Genomic DNA, 16,055 nt, shown 5'->3' with positions numbered 1-16,055 from the left:
AAATGAATCCATCTAAAATTGAAAGTACTATATATTTACCAAAGTGGAATCACTGTTCTGAATATGAAACAGATTTGCTGAAGCCTGAACTGTCATGTAAATAATGAGTTCTTTTAGATGGAATGTACTAGATGAAGCCTTTTAATAATCTCTCTAGGTTATACTGTGCAGTTTCCATTAAGTATAAAGATTTTATTCAAATCAAGGTAGCAGAAATACAAAATAACTGGTGAAAATTATAAAGTAGAGACGACGAAAAATTCCACCTTATTTTCAGATGTTTAAAATCCTGAGCATCATTTTGCTCTCATGGATTTCTATGTAAACTGGGAATTTATACATGGCATTAGTATCTTGGCAGTTTTTCCAAATACAACCCCAATTACCATATACTAAATTTTCAATTGTATTTTTTTTCAGTGTTACTATAAGAGCAATTTTTAAAAGACCATACAAACTAAATTGTAATGTCTTCAGTGTCTCAGATTACTACCTTCATTTAGCCTGATAAAAGTAAGAAATGCAATAGTGAATATACCTCAGCTCTCCTTAAATGAGTTAATGGGAGACAGGTACCTAAGTTCAACCACTTTCATTGTAAACTAAGTTAAAAAATTTCTTAAAGTTTTATTCTTTCATAACATCTGGGCAACAAACATTAAAAATTGTAACACAAAATCTGTTATGGTAACATGATTCATTTGGTAATTAGCTGCCCAAGATGTAGAGTCACAACACAAGCAAGTTTAACTTACAACATGCTCTGCCAAAAGACAAATGTAAGTATTTCAGAATATTATTCCAGCCTACTGTTCCACCCAGTTGAGTGGATAAGTCATGTCCCTTATCCGGTCTCTATTCTCTTCTAGTAAAGGCACCATACAGTGCTGACTGAGCCTAACCTTTAATCCTCCACAGTCTGTTTATACAGTGGGGCCCCTCAATGCAAACCAAGTCCTTATACACACAAAACCATGTAAATAGTACTTCTGAGTGATTCAGAGTAATTCTGACTATATACAATTCTACACACTCTGACTTGAGCAGCACCAGATCCCACTGTAACATTTTGAGAGATTTAATTCTGTTCTGATTGTTTGGTGTCCTGAGGATTTCTGTCCTCATTTGAAGAGCTGATTTGGTAAGTATAAAATCCAGTAAAGCCGAAAGCTGCATCACTGAAGTTGCGTTGTCTTGATCGGGATAATACTATTGAAGTCCAAGAAAAAAGGTCCTTCTTGTTTAGGCAAAAAAGTACTAGGAATGATATTGTAGATCCCCGCAGGTATATTTTCTAATTCCAGGTAGCAAAACCCACACCTATATGCAGGGAAATGAGAACAAAGTTTACAGAAGATGATGCCACAAAAAATAAAGTATAAATCAGATGCAGTCAAAATGCAAACATTACCTATAATCACCACTAGACTTCCTCTGAAAGCCATGGGGACCAGGATCTCCCACCACAGACACTGTTACAACCTCAAATCCAACACTATATTGCCTGGCAATAAAAAGAAACAATTACTGTTGTTATTAAGTAGTCTCAAATACATACCTAAAAACAACTAAAGTGTAGATATATTATTAAATTGAGTATATGCTTTCTAAAGCTTTAGGAGGTGGAAACCACTGTGGAACACATGCATATACTGTTTTTATTCTTAATTATACAAGATGCCATTTATATTTTTATATTGATTTCATATTTTTTAATTGAAGCCATGAAGATTAATTAGTATTAAACTTTAGAAGAAACAGTATTTTTACCACAGGCTCTTGGAGAATACTGTCAAATTTAAATAATAAAATACAGTCTTTGCAGAAAAAAAGGAGAGAGCCTGAAATCTGAATTTACAGAAGTAATTAGCATATGGTAGACATGACATTCCAAATCAGTAGGGAAAAGAAGGATTATTTAGATGGTGAGGAGGTGACAAATTTAGGAAAAATAGCTGACACTGTATTCACACCAAATATAAAAATACATTCCATCTAGATGTAAAAAGCAAACCACCAAAGACCTAGAAAAAAATATGGTACAAATCTGATACTGGGGTGAGATTTCCTGCCCATAGCAAAATAAATCTGAAAAGGCAGATCGGATTACTTTAAAAAGAAAATTTTCTCTACATTAAAAAAAAAAAAAAAAAGTGATCTGGGGAAAAATACTTGCAAATATGTGATACGTGCCTAAAGTTAAGAAAACCATGACAATTCCAAGAGAAAAATGGGCAAAAGACATGAATAGGGAAAGCAAAAGATACACACTGTCAAACACTTTTATGTCAAATCCTTTTACTTCAATCTACGAATTGAATACAAAAGAGCAACAACTAGATAACCTTATTTCACCTACCAAACTGCAGAAAACTAGCTTAACCGTCTATAAAAGATTAGTGTTTGTAAAGAGGCAAAATTAAGGCTAATTTTACTTAGAAGTATTATTTTTATTGTTTTTTAAACCTTTTTAAGTTGAGAAATAGAACACAATGTACACACAACATACAGCCTACATAACACATAAAGTGAACACACAGGTCGTCACCACCCAGATCAACGCAACTCTCAACACCGTAGAAGTCCCTGTACATGCCTTTCTCATTACAGCTCCTGTCCCCAGAGAGCTAACATTTAACAATGTCCTACCTTCCTTTAAGAGCATGTTGACATATGTTAGTTTCAGATGTACAACAGTGATACAAGTTCTCTATGTTACGCTCACCACAGTGGGTGCACTCACTCACTGTATGGTGCAGCAGTATTATCGACTATATTCTCTGTTGTACTTTTCATCCTTCACTTATTTTATACTGGAAGTTTGTACCTCTTAATCTCCTTGACCTATTTCACCCATTTCCCAACCCCCTCCCCTACTTTCTTGCTTCTATATAGTCTGACAACCTAAGCACGCATCTTTAAATAGTAGTTTCATTTTGTTTGCTCCTCACTTAAGTGGAATCATATAGTTGATGTTCTATTATATATGGCTTCTCCTCAGCATTGTTTTTAAGACTTATCCATCATGTTGGGTAGCTATTATTTATTTTCATTGTTATGCAGTGCTCTATTTTATAATCTTCAATGCTACTGATGAACACTTGGGTCGTTAAAATGTTTGGGTCTTACAACAGTTTATCAGCCATTTTGGATTGTTCCTCTTACGACATGCCTATCCGAGCTTTCATTTTTTAAACTGTGGACTCTTTTTAATAACTAGTGTAGAGTATTTACAAATCCTTCTATGTGTTCTTTGTGTCTTAACTTTTTATCCTGAAGTCATTAAAATATCTCCTTTATTAACAGCCCAACTGCAATAGATTTTTAGATCTGATATGAGAAAGTGGTCTAATTACCTTTTTGGCACATGAATACTCCAACCATCCCAGCACATTTATTCAACAGCCTATCCTTCCCCTGGCTCCTCTGCAATGCCATCTTTTTCACTAATCAAGTGCCTATATATGCCTAGGTCTGTTTCAAAACCCTATTCTGTTCCATTAAACTCATGAAGATATTAACTTAAGAAAGTTACTTAATCACAAACCTTGGTCCTCTTAGCTCAATCAGTAATGGCCCGGTCTTTTCTATATGGAATTGGTAGATGGGGTTATTTCTGTGAGTTTCTTGGAAATTTCCACATCCTCCAGCACTCTGGCCACTCCACTTTCCATTAATCTTTAATAAAAAAAAGTTTTTGTATTAGCAAAACTTCCCATTCTCCAATTCTACTTTAAGGACTTCAAAAAGGGAATGGTGTCACCAAGATGGCAACAAAGGTTCCTCCTGCTTTGCTCCCGTTCACAGGGACAACTAACAGCTATTCCAGAAGAGGATGGTACTGAGAAATTCCTGAACATGGATGTGAGGCAGAAGTACCCTCCTGCACCACAGAGCCCAAGACAGGTTACATTAGAAGGACAAGAGAAGCAGCTACATGTTGACTGCACCATCTCCAGGCCAGCACCAGGTGGTGATGTCTCCCCAGAGTTTCTGATTCTTCAGTGAACAAGCTTCCCCTAAGAACTGTGATTTGCTTTACAAAAGCCCCTACCTGATCTCACACCATAAGGATTACAGGAGAAACAGCGACAAAGAAAAGGGTGGAGCTTGCAACAACCAGCATGGGGACCTCACCTCAGCAGGCTGAATTCATCATACCTGCGGCACCCAAGTAGTAATTGCAGAACCAAGTTAGGGGTATGCTTCACCCAGGAGCTTGGCGGGGTGCAGATCTGCCTGATTTGTATAGCCAAATGGTTTTGCTGGCCTTACAGCCTGGATTGCCCACATCAGGCAAGGAGCTGAATCACAGCCCCAACTGCTGTCGATGCTGCCTTCCAGCTCCATCTGACCAGAAGGGCTGGTGACAACTACTGTATGCTGTGCATTCCAGTGGCCAAGAGTAGGCAGAACCAAGAGTTCACGGAGCAAAGCCAGTGGGCCCTGTCTGGTTACAGCTTGGGGTTGTAGGTGGGCTTATGTCAAGATAACAAAAGATGCTTCTCCTGCTGAGCCCAGGCAGGAAATCTGATTTATAGGCCTGCTCATCACTGAATATAGCCTTCAGGTTCTCTGACCAGTGAACTGAACCAGTGCACACGGAGAACTGCATAACCCAACAGCCCTTTCATAGTGGCGCTTGAACAAAAAGCACAGCTTGTGATGGGGCGCCTGGGTGGCTCAGTGGGTTAAAAAGCACAGCTTGTGGGTTTGCCCTGTCTGCAGAGCAGAAGTGGTGGCCTCACCTGACTAGGGAATTCAGTACAGGTCCCCATACAAAGAGATGCACAACCCCTGGGTCCTGTCCTGTTGCCCTACCAAAGCAGGGAAACTAATTCATAGCCCCATCTACTACTGATTATAGTATCATGTCCCGACTTTGTAGTAAGTCCGACCAGAGAATCTAAGCAACTGTGGAGCCTGTTCCACAGCCTCATTTGGATAGGACCAAGCCAGCCAGCAGTCCTACCCAGCTGTTCTCAGTTCATGGCACAACCACCATTCCCATCCTCAGAGTCCTAACAGCGGCCTTGCCCCAAAACAGGCCATCATGGCAGGCCCAGTCTGCCCAAGGACAATACCAGCAGACACCCAGAAACCTAACTGGTTTAACTGTTAGTAAGCTAACTGGTGGAAAAAGTCCTGCCACAGCAAAGCTGGAAAGTTAGCCTAATCACTCAAATGTGCAGATTTACAAACCTAAAAATGAAGGATCACAAAAAATCAGGTAAATGGGACATCATCCAAAAAATGAGCAATGCTCCAATAACCCTAAGAAATGGAAATCTATGAACTGTAACACAAAGAATGCACAATAATCCTTTAGGAAGCTTAATGATCTATATGAAAACATACAATCCCCAGGGATGCAAGGATGGTTCAACACATGCTAATCAGTCCAATGTGGTAAGTCACAATAGATAGAATGCAAGAATCTTATTCTTCCATTAGAAGAATCTGTCCACAGGCACAGAAAAAGCACCTGACAAAATTCAATATCCATTCATGGAAGAAACGCTTTCCTAAGAAATGTGGAATAGAAGGAACATATCTCAACATAATAAAGTCCACATATGACAAGCTTATAGTTAACATACACAATGATGAAAAGAGAATGCCTCTCTTCTAAGATCAGGAATAAGACAAAAATGTCCACTCTTACCACTCCTATTCAACATATTCTGGAAGTCCTAGCTGGTGTAATCAGACAAGAAAAAGAAAATGTAGCAAACTGGAAAGGAAAAATAAAATTGTCTCTATTTGCAGATGACACGATTTTATATATAGAAAAACCTAAAGACTCAAACAAAAGACTGTTAGATCTTATCAACAAATTCAGTAAAGCTGAAAGATACAAAATTAAGATACAGAAATCAGTAGCATTTCTATGTTAACAATGAAGTTTCTGAAAAATAAATCAATCTCAAAATAACAAAAATAATAAGATACTTAGGAATAATTTTAAGGAGATAAAAGAGCTATCATCTGAAAACTACTATTAAACATTAATCAAAAAAATTGAAAATAACACAATAAATGGAAAGATATCCTATGTTCATAGACTGAAAGAGTTAATATTGTTAAAATGTCAATACACCAAAAGTTACCTATAAATTCAATCCAATCCCTATTAGAGGACTCCAATGACTTTTTTTTTAAACACAAAAAACACTTAAAAAAATTTTTTTAAAAATTTTATTTATTTGACAGACAGAGATCACAAGTAGGCAGAGAGACAGACAGAGAGAGGGAGGGAGATGCAGGCTCACCGCTGAGCAGAGAGCCCGATGCGGGGGCTTGATCCCAGGACCCTGGGATCATGACCTGAGCCGAAGGCAGAGGGTTTAACCCACTGAGCCACCCAGGCGCCCCACACAAAAAACACTCTTAACATTTACACAGAACCACACAAGACTCTGAATAGCTGAAGAAATCCTGAGAAAGAAAAAAGCAGGAATAACACACTTCCCGATTTCAAGCTGTACTATAAAGCTATAGTCATCAAAATATAGTACTGACAGTATAAAAACCACATATAGGCCCCAAAGAATAAAGAGCCTGGAAATAAACCCAAGCATACATGGTCAATTAATATTTGATAAGGGAGCCAAGAATTCTCCCTCAAATCTTCCTCTACAGATGACATCTAGCACACCCTGCAAAACCAGTCTCAAATTCTATTTTCAAGGTTCATTTATGGACGTCTGGGTGGCTCTGTTGTTAAACATCTGCTTTCAGTTTGGGTCAAGATGCTAGGGTTCTGGGATGGAGCTCTGTGGTAGGCTCCCTGCTCAGCAGAGAGACTACTACTCCCCTTGTCCCTCCCCCAACTCATGCTTGTGCACTCTCTCTGAAATAAATCTTTTAAAAAAATAAATATAAAATGAAGGTTCATCTACATGATGAATCCTTCCCTAATGACCAAAGTCTGCATAATCTTTTTACTTTGAGCCTTATTTCTTTTCACAGAATCACTAAATGTTGTTCACTGAAGATCTTGTATTCCAACCCAGACCTGAGGCCACTTACATTTCCGGTATTACTGTCAAGTCCAGAATGTTTTATTTTGTAAGAAAATTCTTAAATGTGAATAAAATGAGAAAAGGAGAAAAAGACCAGGGAATTCTAACCGTTCTCTGATATTATGACCCAGAGAAAGAATTCTTACCTGTTTTGATAAGGTGTACGGTGAAGGAATCTTTGAAAAAGTAAAGCTGCAGGCTGAATATACCTAGATTTTAAACAAAATTTATTGTATTGATAAAGTTTATAAAAAACTCCATAGTGCATTTTGCTTATAAAAACTCCATAGTGATAAAGAATATACTAGAAGACTGAAAAATCAGTTGGCATAAAAGTAATTATTCTGTACACAGGCTTAATCAACTAGGAATTGAGCAGCTAGGGATCTTTTTCTGGCTTTCTCTGCTCCTATGTGACACTCAGGACAATGTCCCTAGGCCTTGGTTTCTGCATCTGAACAAAAAAGGTGGGTAGAAGCAGCCACCCAATGTCCCTTTCATCACTAAAAATCTATTCAAGTTGAGCTCCCTTACTGATGTATGGGAAAAAACCTATGCAGAACAAAATTACAATAACCTTCTTCCACCCCAACCAACCAACTAACTGGCCCAGCTATAAGAGAGCAGTATGTTCATAGGCAACTGATTTCCTTTCAACAGAGTTCAAAGTTGTGTTTTTTAAGTCAATTAAAGTATTACATAGGATAAAGGAGTTCTTAACTGCTTGTTCTGAGATAGAATAATTTATTTCAGTGTATCACATTACCTCAGGACCAAACTATTATTCTGAAAATTAAAATGTTCATTCAATATGTCATTCAAAATAAAAATATTACTTTTCAAAAGCATTAATTTCTCTGGGAAGCATCGTAATTTAATGCTGAATTAATATAAGCATACATACACAAAAATTAATAGATAATTTTCAGAAATACATTTTTTTCTATAGCTAATCCCACTAAGAAGCAGAGCACATTATGTACTTGAAATTATTGTGTTCTGTCATTGTATGTTGGTTTACTCACCCGGACAGTATAATGGATTGTATTCTGCTTTTCATACTGAGAAACCACTAATGTAAAGGTATGGGTCCCAGGTGTGGTCAGCTTTATCTTAGTCAAATAATGAGGGCTGTTAATTCGAATGCCATCAATGTATGGAGGCGGGTCACCTACAAATAAGTAGGTTTACAGAAAAGAATACTTTAGTTTCTATACTTTTTAAATTAAAGTTTTATAGGTCATGATAGGAAAAAAAATTAAATGGATGGACATTCCTCCCCCTTGATTCCATCTTTAAAACATAATAGTACAAAGGAATTTCAACTTCAAACTTTATAATTAAAAATTTTAAATAACTGCTAGTAAGTAAAGACTATCTTTTGGAATACACTCAATGAGATAGAAGATAATACCTACTAGTCCTGTGCTGAATTTTCTCCAGTAGAGGATTTTAAAATCAAGATTGGTGCTTTTTTATTTTGAGGCAATATTTTTTACGATACAAAGTAGTATGTAAAAATATATCTATATTCCTCACCATTCAGAACTAAATTAAGATTTTTGGGAGTCATACTAGCTTCCTTATAAAACAAAGTCCCTTTTAAACACCACCCTTAGTCTCATTCTGTTCCACTCTGATGGGTTAATGGGCATCTTTTCTTTCTTTCTTTCTTTTTTTTTTTTAAAGATTTTATTTGACAGATAACAAGTAGGCAGAGAGGCAGGCAGAGAGAGGAAGGGAAGCAGGCTCCCTGCTGAGCAGAGAGCCCGATGTGGGGCTTGATCCCAGGACTCTGGGATCATGACCTGAGCTGAAGGCAGAGGCTTTAACCCACTGAGCCACCCAGGCTCCCCTGGGCATCTTTTCCGTATTAAACACACACACATCCCTAAAAATGAATGAGTAAATGTTATTTCTGTGGGTATATATCTAAAAAAAGGACACCATATTGTCTTATTTTAAAGCTTTCATCTTTTACTCAATGTTTTTTAGATTCACATTCTATATAGATACGGTTTATTCCTTTTAAAACTCTCTGTAAGAGATACCATTATATGAATATGACTTATTTATAACCTTATTAGTTATTCTGACAATCTCACAGATTATTTCCAGTATTTTGCTATTTCAAACAATGCTGCATGATATAGTCTCTGATGTTTTATTGCAATCAAGCCAATACAATAAAATTATTTCATGCATGTCAATTATTACATGTCATTTAAAATCAATGCTATACCGTTTAGCTTATTTAGGAATACTGAATACTTATATAATCTATTGAAAAAAATAAACATTTTAGTATCTAAACAGGTAATAAATATCTAATGCTTAGAGTGGTGTGATCTAGTGTGAGGAGAAAAACAAAAATCTTGGACAAGATTTTTAACCTTTCTGTGCCTCAGTTTACTCTTGTCAAATGGGAATGACAGAAGAGTGTTTTTTAATTCACCTGAGTGTTGTAATGAAAATAAAATTGTAAACCAGAAATTATTTTTTTCTGAAAAGGCAGTATCATTAAATGTTAAGAGGGAGCATTGTTTAAAAAAAGTCCAAATAAAAAGTTCAACAAAAATATTTTTAAGTTCAAAAGCCATATAAATATCTTAATGCTAGGAATAGCTACTCACAATATTTGTGTTTTTTTGGTTGTATAGTGGCCAACATAATGAAAAATGGGAAATTTGGCTAATTTACCTTTAATCCTTGAAATCGTATGTGCCATGCCCATTCTGGAATATCAAAATCTCTTGATAATGACTGACTGATAGGAGTCAGGGCCTGTCCTCCGCCTCCCCCCCTCACCCCGTGTCAGGGGGATGAATACCATGTTTTTCTCTCACTAAATAAAAATAAGACTTAACGAAACCACTTTCTTTTGCCCAGCCTTCTTGAAAGAACGGTCAATAATTGCTTCCTTACCTCCCAGTCTCTCCTCAATCCACTCTATTTGCGCTTCTAAGCTCACCTCTCTACCAACTCTGTTCTTGTTAAGGTCAACAATGACTACCAGGATGCTAAGTCCAATTATTTCTTCTCTAACCTATCTTACCTCTAAAATAACAATAGATGCATTTGTCTACTCTTTTCCCTCATGAAACACTGTCCTCACTTGGGCCATGTAAATCTTACTTTATTTCCTCAGGTACTCTGTTCTAATTTTTCTGCAGTAACTCTCTTCTGCTCAACCTTAAGCTGTCTGAATCCAAGGGTCAGGTCCTGGGTGTTCATCTCTGTACCTACAACTCTCTCCAATGGCAGTGTATACAGTCCTATCTTCAAAAGGCATCTGTATACCCCTGATTCTTCAATCTGCATCTATAACCCTAACCTTATCTCAGAACTCTACCCAAAAATCCAATTGTTTCTTTGGTTTCTATACCTGGATTTCTAATAGGTATTTTAAATAAGTAACAACAAAAAAAATTAACTTTTGCTTTTACTCCACAACAAAACTGCTTCCTCTACCCCATGCTCAGTTTTTGCCTATCTCAGTATATGTTATAACAGCTTTTTATGAAGTAAGCCTAAAAATGAATGCAGATTAAAATTCATTAATTAATTAAAATTGAATTAATTAATTCAAAATTAACTAAGATCCTGAAAATCCTATTGAAACCCAAATCTGCCCACTCCTCCTCATCTATACTCCCCTATTATGCTAAGTTCTTTCTCAAAATCACTAATTTTGGGGATGCCTGGGTGGCTCAGTTAGTTAAGCAGCTTCCTTCAGCTCAGGTCATGATCCCAGCATCCTGGGATCGAGTCCCACATTGGGCTCCTTGCTTGGCGGGGAGCCTGCTTCTCCCTCTGCCTCTGCCTGCCACTCTGTCTGCCTGTGCTCACTCTCGCTCCTCTCTCTCTGACAAATAAATACATAAAATCTTAAAAAAAAAAAAAATCACTAATTTTGTACTTTTCCATTTTTTGCCCCTGCCAATATAATTCTACAAAGAATGGTCTTAAAAAAATTTTTGTATCATGTCATTTTCTGGATCAAGGCTCTCCAAAGATTTCCTATTACACTTAGAACAAAATCCAAACCCTGGTGTGGCTTACAGAACATCTGTCATCTGAGCCTGCATACCTTTCTGACCTCTTGATACCATACCACCCTAGGCCTACTGGCCTTATTTTCGTTTCTAAAAAACACTCTTTCCCCCTCATTTTAGAGTCCCCCCACTTGTTATTCCCTCTACCTATAATGCTTTTGCCTTTATTTCTTTGCATGACTGATCCCCTTTTGTCATTCAGACTTCCTCTTACCCCTTCTCAAAAAGGTCTTCCATGGCCACCCAACCAAAGCAACCTATCAGTCACAAACATATAACCCTACTTATTTCTTTAGAGACACATCACTACCTGGTATTTTTCTTATTTCTGTCTCTCCAACAAGCACATAAACTAACAGTTCCTATGCTTAATATATGGTAAACTTTTTTTTTTTTTTAATGTGAAAGGAAAGTGATTTCAATATAGTATATTAAATGCCTCAGGAGCCCTACAGAGGGAAAGAGTCACGTTGCCTGGCAGAAAGGTTATCACAGAAAATAACATATAAGCTGGATCTTAACCATGTTTATTATATAGACTAGGGTAAGAGGAGTAAGTGGGTAGAGGAGAGGGAGGAGAGAGAGACTTGGGAGAAGAAACTGTATGAAAAGAGGGGAAGCAAGGGCATGGAATGTTCAGGAGTAATCAGTACCTCACTGAAGGCAGTATGAAAAGCTGTGGCCTGAGATAAAAGGCAACAGAAAGGTTAAGGTCAGAATATCAAAAGTCTTACAAACCATGCCAGAGTGCTTAGATTTTATCCAGGGGCCCACAGAAAATCACAGGATTTTTGATCAGATAGGATTTAAGTTTTAGAAATAAAACTCTGACAGCAATATGCAAGAATACAGGAATCTCAAATTCCTGAGGTCTCTAAATTAAAATCAGAACAAAACACCAAAGTAGCATAAATACCACCACGTCTGTTCGAATGGTTTCTATTAGCCTATCAGCATTATTTCTGTGTATTATCTACATAAAGTTTGTCATTTTAATCAGGCAAATAAAATTTTAATGTTTGTTTGAATGTCTGTCTACTAAACATACCTGGGTAATAAACTTTTTTCCCATCAGTCTTGTATACAACCATTGTGATAAATTCTCGATTATTTGCAAAATCATCCTGGAAGTACAAAGTATCCAATATAGTTAGGAAAATGGGCTCAAAATGCTCTTAGTAGGGAAAAAAAATTCTAATTTTAAGAGCATTTCAGCTACTTAGTGCTGTAAAAACTGCTTTTCTGAATTAAACTCATTTCAATGGATGACCACATTGTATAAAGTAATACATTAGATAAGACTCTGAGGCTATTAAGATTATAGTTATGGTTTACAGAATCAGGCCTAATGATTTAACATCTTTAAACCCCCTTCAGAGTATTCTAATGATAGTATTCTTAAGATCTACATAATCAAGCTCAAAACCCTGACAAAGCATAAACTCACATTCTTCTTCAAGATTTTAAGTATATAAATTTCCTTAGAGGCAAATACACATTTATGTAATACAACACTATCTTCAAGTCACCTATATAAATGAAACAGGCTGGTGACCAAATTACATATCTTATTCACAATGGTCTAATTATATTTTTTAAAGTTTCTGTATGGGACACATAAGAAGGTACCTTGTCTGTTATGTGTCTACTAAGCAAAACCCAAACTGCAGCACCCCCTTGTGGACACTGCACCTCCAGTTTGTACTGGGGGTTGTTGGCCAGACTATAGGCATCTTTCACAGGTCCTTGCTTGGCATCCCAAGTACTAAAAAAGAAAGTCAAGAAAGAAAACAGTAATTAAATTTTTCATTGAGCTAAAACAAACTATTTTAAAAATTTTTGTGTTTCCTAAAAAAAAAAAAAAATGTTTTGTGTTTCTAATACAACTAGGTTATCAGGATTTTTGTTTTATTGCTTAAATAATTTTTGGGATAACCAAAACAGCATATAAAGAAAATAACTATCACATGGCAGTCATTTGCAGGAATGACAAAAAGAATGCTAATCTTCATAAGTTAATTCTTATATTTTACATGATAAAATATAAAGCATATTCTGAAATATACAAAAAAATATACAAAAAAAGTTACCTATGAATACATGTTGATTCTTTAAAAAGACCTGGATTCCAGCTCAAATAAATCACATCATAATACTGGCAGAGATCATCCCATGAAATCCAAAATATTCCTGAAAATTAGATGCCTGTTAATCCATACAATATCTTAATGACAAATAACTTCAGTTAATACATTTCATATTATTAAAGCATGTTGAAGATTGAATGATATCAAAATTGAAAAGATGTATTTACCATTGTCTATTTTCTGAGCTGTTCGAGGATCAAAGTTTAAATATTTTTGTAACTCTGGGGTCCAGTTTTTTATATCATTTTCACTGTATCTTCCTTTCCAACGTAAATGACTCCAAGGATTTTTCAGCTGGATAAATCGCAGCCCCTATTAAGAAAAAAAAAAAAAAAGATAAAGTTGCAAAACAGTTTTACCAAATTTTTATTAGTTATATCATGCATTTTCTAAGAGAGGTTGCATTTTGAATACTGATCAATACTTTTCCTTCCACATCAATTTACAATATTCTTTAATCAATATTTTCACTACATAACTTATCTGATGCCTACCTATTCCCAAGAGCTATGCTGTCATATGGTAGTCACTACCCACAGGTGGTAATTAAAATTTTTTTTAAATAAAAAAATAAAAATCAATTCCTTAGTCACACTACTCACATTTCAAGTGTTCAAGGACCATGTATAGCTATCAGCTTATGCACTGCACAGATACTGAACACTTCCATCATAGTAGGAAGTTCTTTTTGACAGTGCTGCCTTAGAGCACCATAAATTGCCCACCCTTTCAAAGTCTACTCTACTCTGGCCCCACTTTACTTTCCAGTACTCATACCCTTGGCTCTAATCTAGTCTTTTCTCTCATCATCCCCACAAATAATCCTTATTTACCCATGCTGTCCCCCTTTCCTGGAAAGCCCTCTCTGATCCCTTGTAACCACCCTCCTCCCTTAAGATCCTTTCAGATACTCCTTAGCTTTTTTCTCCACTGATTCTCTCAATGAAGACTGCAGCAGTGAAGAAGAGAAAAAAACAACAACAACATGGACTTTGGAGTCAGAAAGAAATGGGACCAAATGCCAGCTCTATTAATTAGCTTTATGGACCTTTGGTGGGTCATTTACTCTCTGATCATTTGTTTACTCACACATAAAATGAAGATTACAATATCTCCTAGAACACTGTTGTGAAGATTAAATGAATTAACATATCCAAAATACGCAAAATATTTAGTAATTAGTAATGGTCTTCTTTTAATTACTACTACTTCTCTAAACTTTGTAACATTAATATTCTATATTACTTTAGTTTAAAACAATTAATATTCTATTTTGTTTCCTACTTGTATAAATGCATGAGTTTTGTCTCCCCAATGAGACTGTAAACTTGAAATGGTAACACTACTGTCATTTTTCAGAAGTCCTGAGTTTATAAAACAGACTATTAAGGTTATGGTAAGTGCTCAGCAAATACTGGGTGCGTCTACAGAACTCAGTACTTGAACTCAGAAAACCAAAAGAGCCTGTAAATCCAAAAGAGTGTTTGTCTTATTTCAAGTAGTCAAATTAGGAAATTGTATTCATTTCCTAATGATGTCAAACTATTTGGGGGACATTTTTGAAAGATACAGTCCTTAGCTATTTTAAATGTAGCAAATCATGGCCTGGGAAAGATGTGGTATCTGGACATTCATTTCTCTCGGGAATCTTCAAATTCCTTTTCTCAATTTCTTCTTACCACTTGTCCACTATTGCCCCTGCCACACAGATATTTAACTCCCCTCCCTCCCGCCATAAAACCTAGTTCTACATAAGTAGGATATCTGCCTCCTGATCCCAGGGTCCTGGGATGAGTCTCGCATTGGGTTCCTTGCTCAGCAGGGAGACTGTTTCTCCCTCTGTCCCTCCCCCTGCTCATGCTCTCTTTTTCTCTCTCTGAAATAAATAAAACCTTTTCTTTTTAAAAGATTTCATTTATTTGACAGAGAGAGAGACAGTAAGAGAGGAACACAAACAAGGTGAATGGGAGAGGGAGAAGCAGGCTTCCTGCTGATCAAGGAGTCGGATGTGGGGCTCAATCCCAGGACCCTAGGATCATGACTTGAGCCGAAGGAAGATGCTTAATGACTGAGCCACTCAGGTGCACCAATAAATAAAACCTTAAAAAAAAAAGTATATTCAGAACCCTAACACTTTTTAAAGAAGAAATATAAAGGAGAGATAATTGCTAAGCTCTTTTGGGGCAGGTCCCAGTCATCACTGACATTTTTAGGATGCTAAGAAGGAGCTATAGATTTTGTTTGAAGAGCCTGCAATTCAGAGGCCCTGAGTAGGGAGAAAAAATGTTAAGACTAAAAAAGGATCTCCTTTATGATAAAACATTCCATTTTCAAAATTATTTCCAAGGGGGAGCAAATGAAAAGAGTTGGACAGATTAAAAAAATCCCTTGGTAAGACATGTTGGACTTAGAGATGGCAGCCTGAAACTGAGATGCAGCTTCACAATAGACTATGGAACGTAACCTCAAGGACACAACAAAATGACCCAAAGGACTGCTGAGACTAAAAGTGTGAAGATCTTAAAATATTCAAGCTAGTTAGAGACAAACAAAAAGGAAACATTTGTATTAATAAAATCTTATTAAGTGAAGAAATTCACAAAACGTAGAAGATTGGCAATAGCTTTTGTCTAAGATTGGGTCTATGTGCACAACAGAGGTTCTAGAGATAAATGCCTAATGAGATAATATTTTTGGAAATATTTTAAAATTTAAGTCAGGACTAAGGAACTATCTCAAAATACAGACAGCAAAACTAAGATAAAAATGATGAACTAAACTAAAACAGCTACTACCTGAAATTCTTTACTGACATTCAGCAAGCTTTT

The 16,055-nt window shown here is 36.3% G+C and overlaps 1 protein-coding gene across 2 annotated transcripts in view; it reads right to left on the bottom strand.

Annotated features, from left to right (window-relative positions):
* Positions 1-171: 171 nt before the first annotated feature.
* The window catches only part of CAPN7 (calpain 7), a 42,209-nt gene continuing 26,325 nt past the window's right edge, over positions 172-16,055 (bottom strand). The window contains exons 13-21 of one of the 2 annotated variants that reach the window (XM_004773571.3): positions 13,395-13,539; positions 13,171-13,270; positions 12,710-12,845; positions 12,129-12,204; positions 8,051-8,196; positions 7,172-7,234; positions 3,548-3,678; positions 1,412-1,504; positions 172-1,320 (exon numbers count right to left, since the gene is read on the bottom strand). In XM_004773571.3, the coding sequence (XP_004773628.1) occupies positions 1,176-1,320; positions 1,412-1,504; positions 3,548-3,678; positions 7,172-7,234; positions 8,051-8,196; positions 12,129-12,204; positions 12,710-12,845; positions 13,171-13,270; positions 13,395-13,539 (1,035 nt within the window). In that variant the 3' untranslated portion in view covers positions 172-1,175. The remainder of the gene's footprint in view (positions 1,321-1,411; positions 1,505-3,547; positions 3,679-7,171; positions 7,235-8,050; positions 8,197-12,128; positions 12,205-12,709; positions 12,846-13,170; positions 13,271-13,394; positions 13,540-16,055) is intronic. The other variant, XM_045088929.1, reaches the window with a different exon arrangement.

Source organism: Mustela putorius, unplaced genomic scaffold (assembly GCF_011764305.1).
Source record: "Mustela putorius furo isolate JIRA1106 unplaced genomic scaffold, ASM1176430v1.1 tig00003834_pilon_pilon_pilon, whole genome shotgun sequence".
Classification (NCBI taxonomy): Eukaryota; Metazoa; Chordata; class Mammalia; order Carnivora; family Mustelidae; genus Mustela; species Mustela putorius.
Note: the sequence above shows the minus strand (reverse complement) of the source record. Positions and strands in the feature narration are given on the sequence as shown.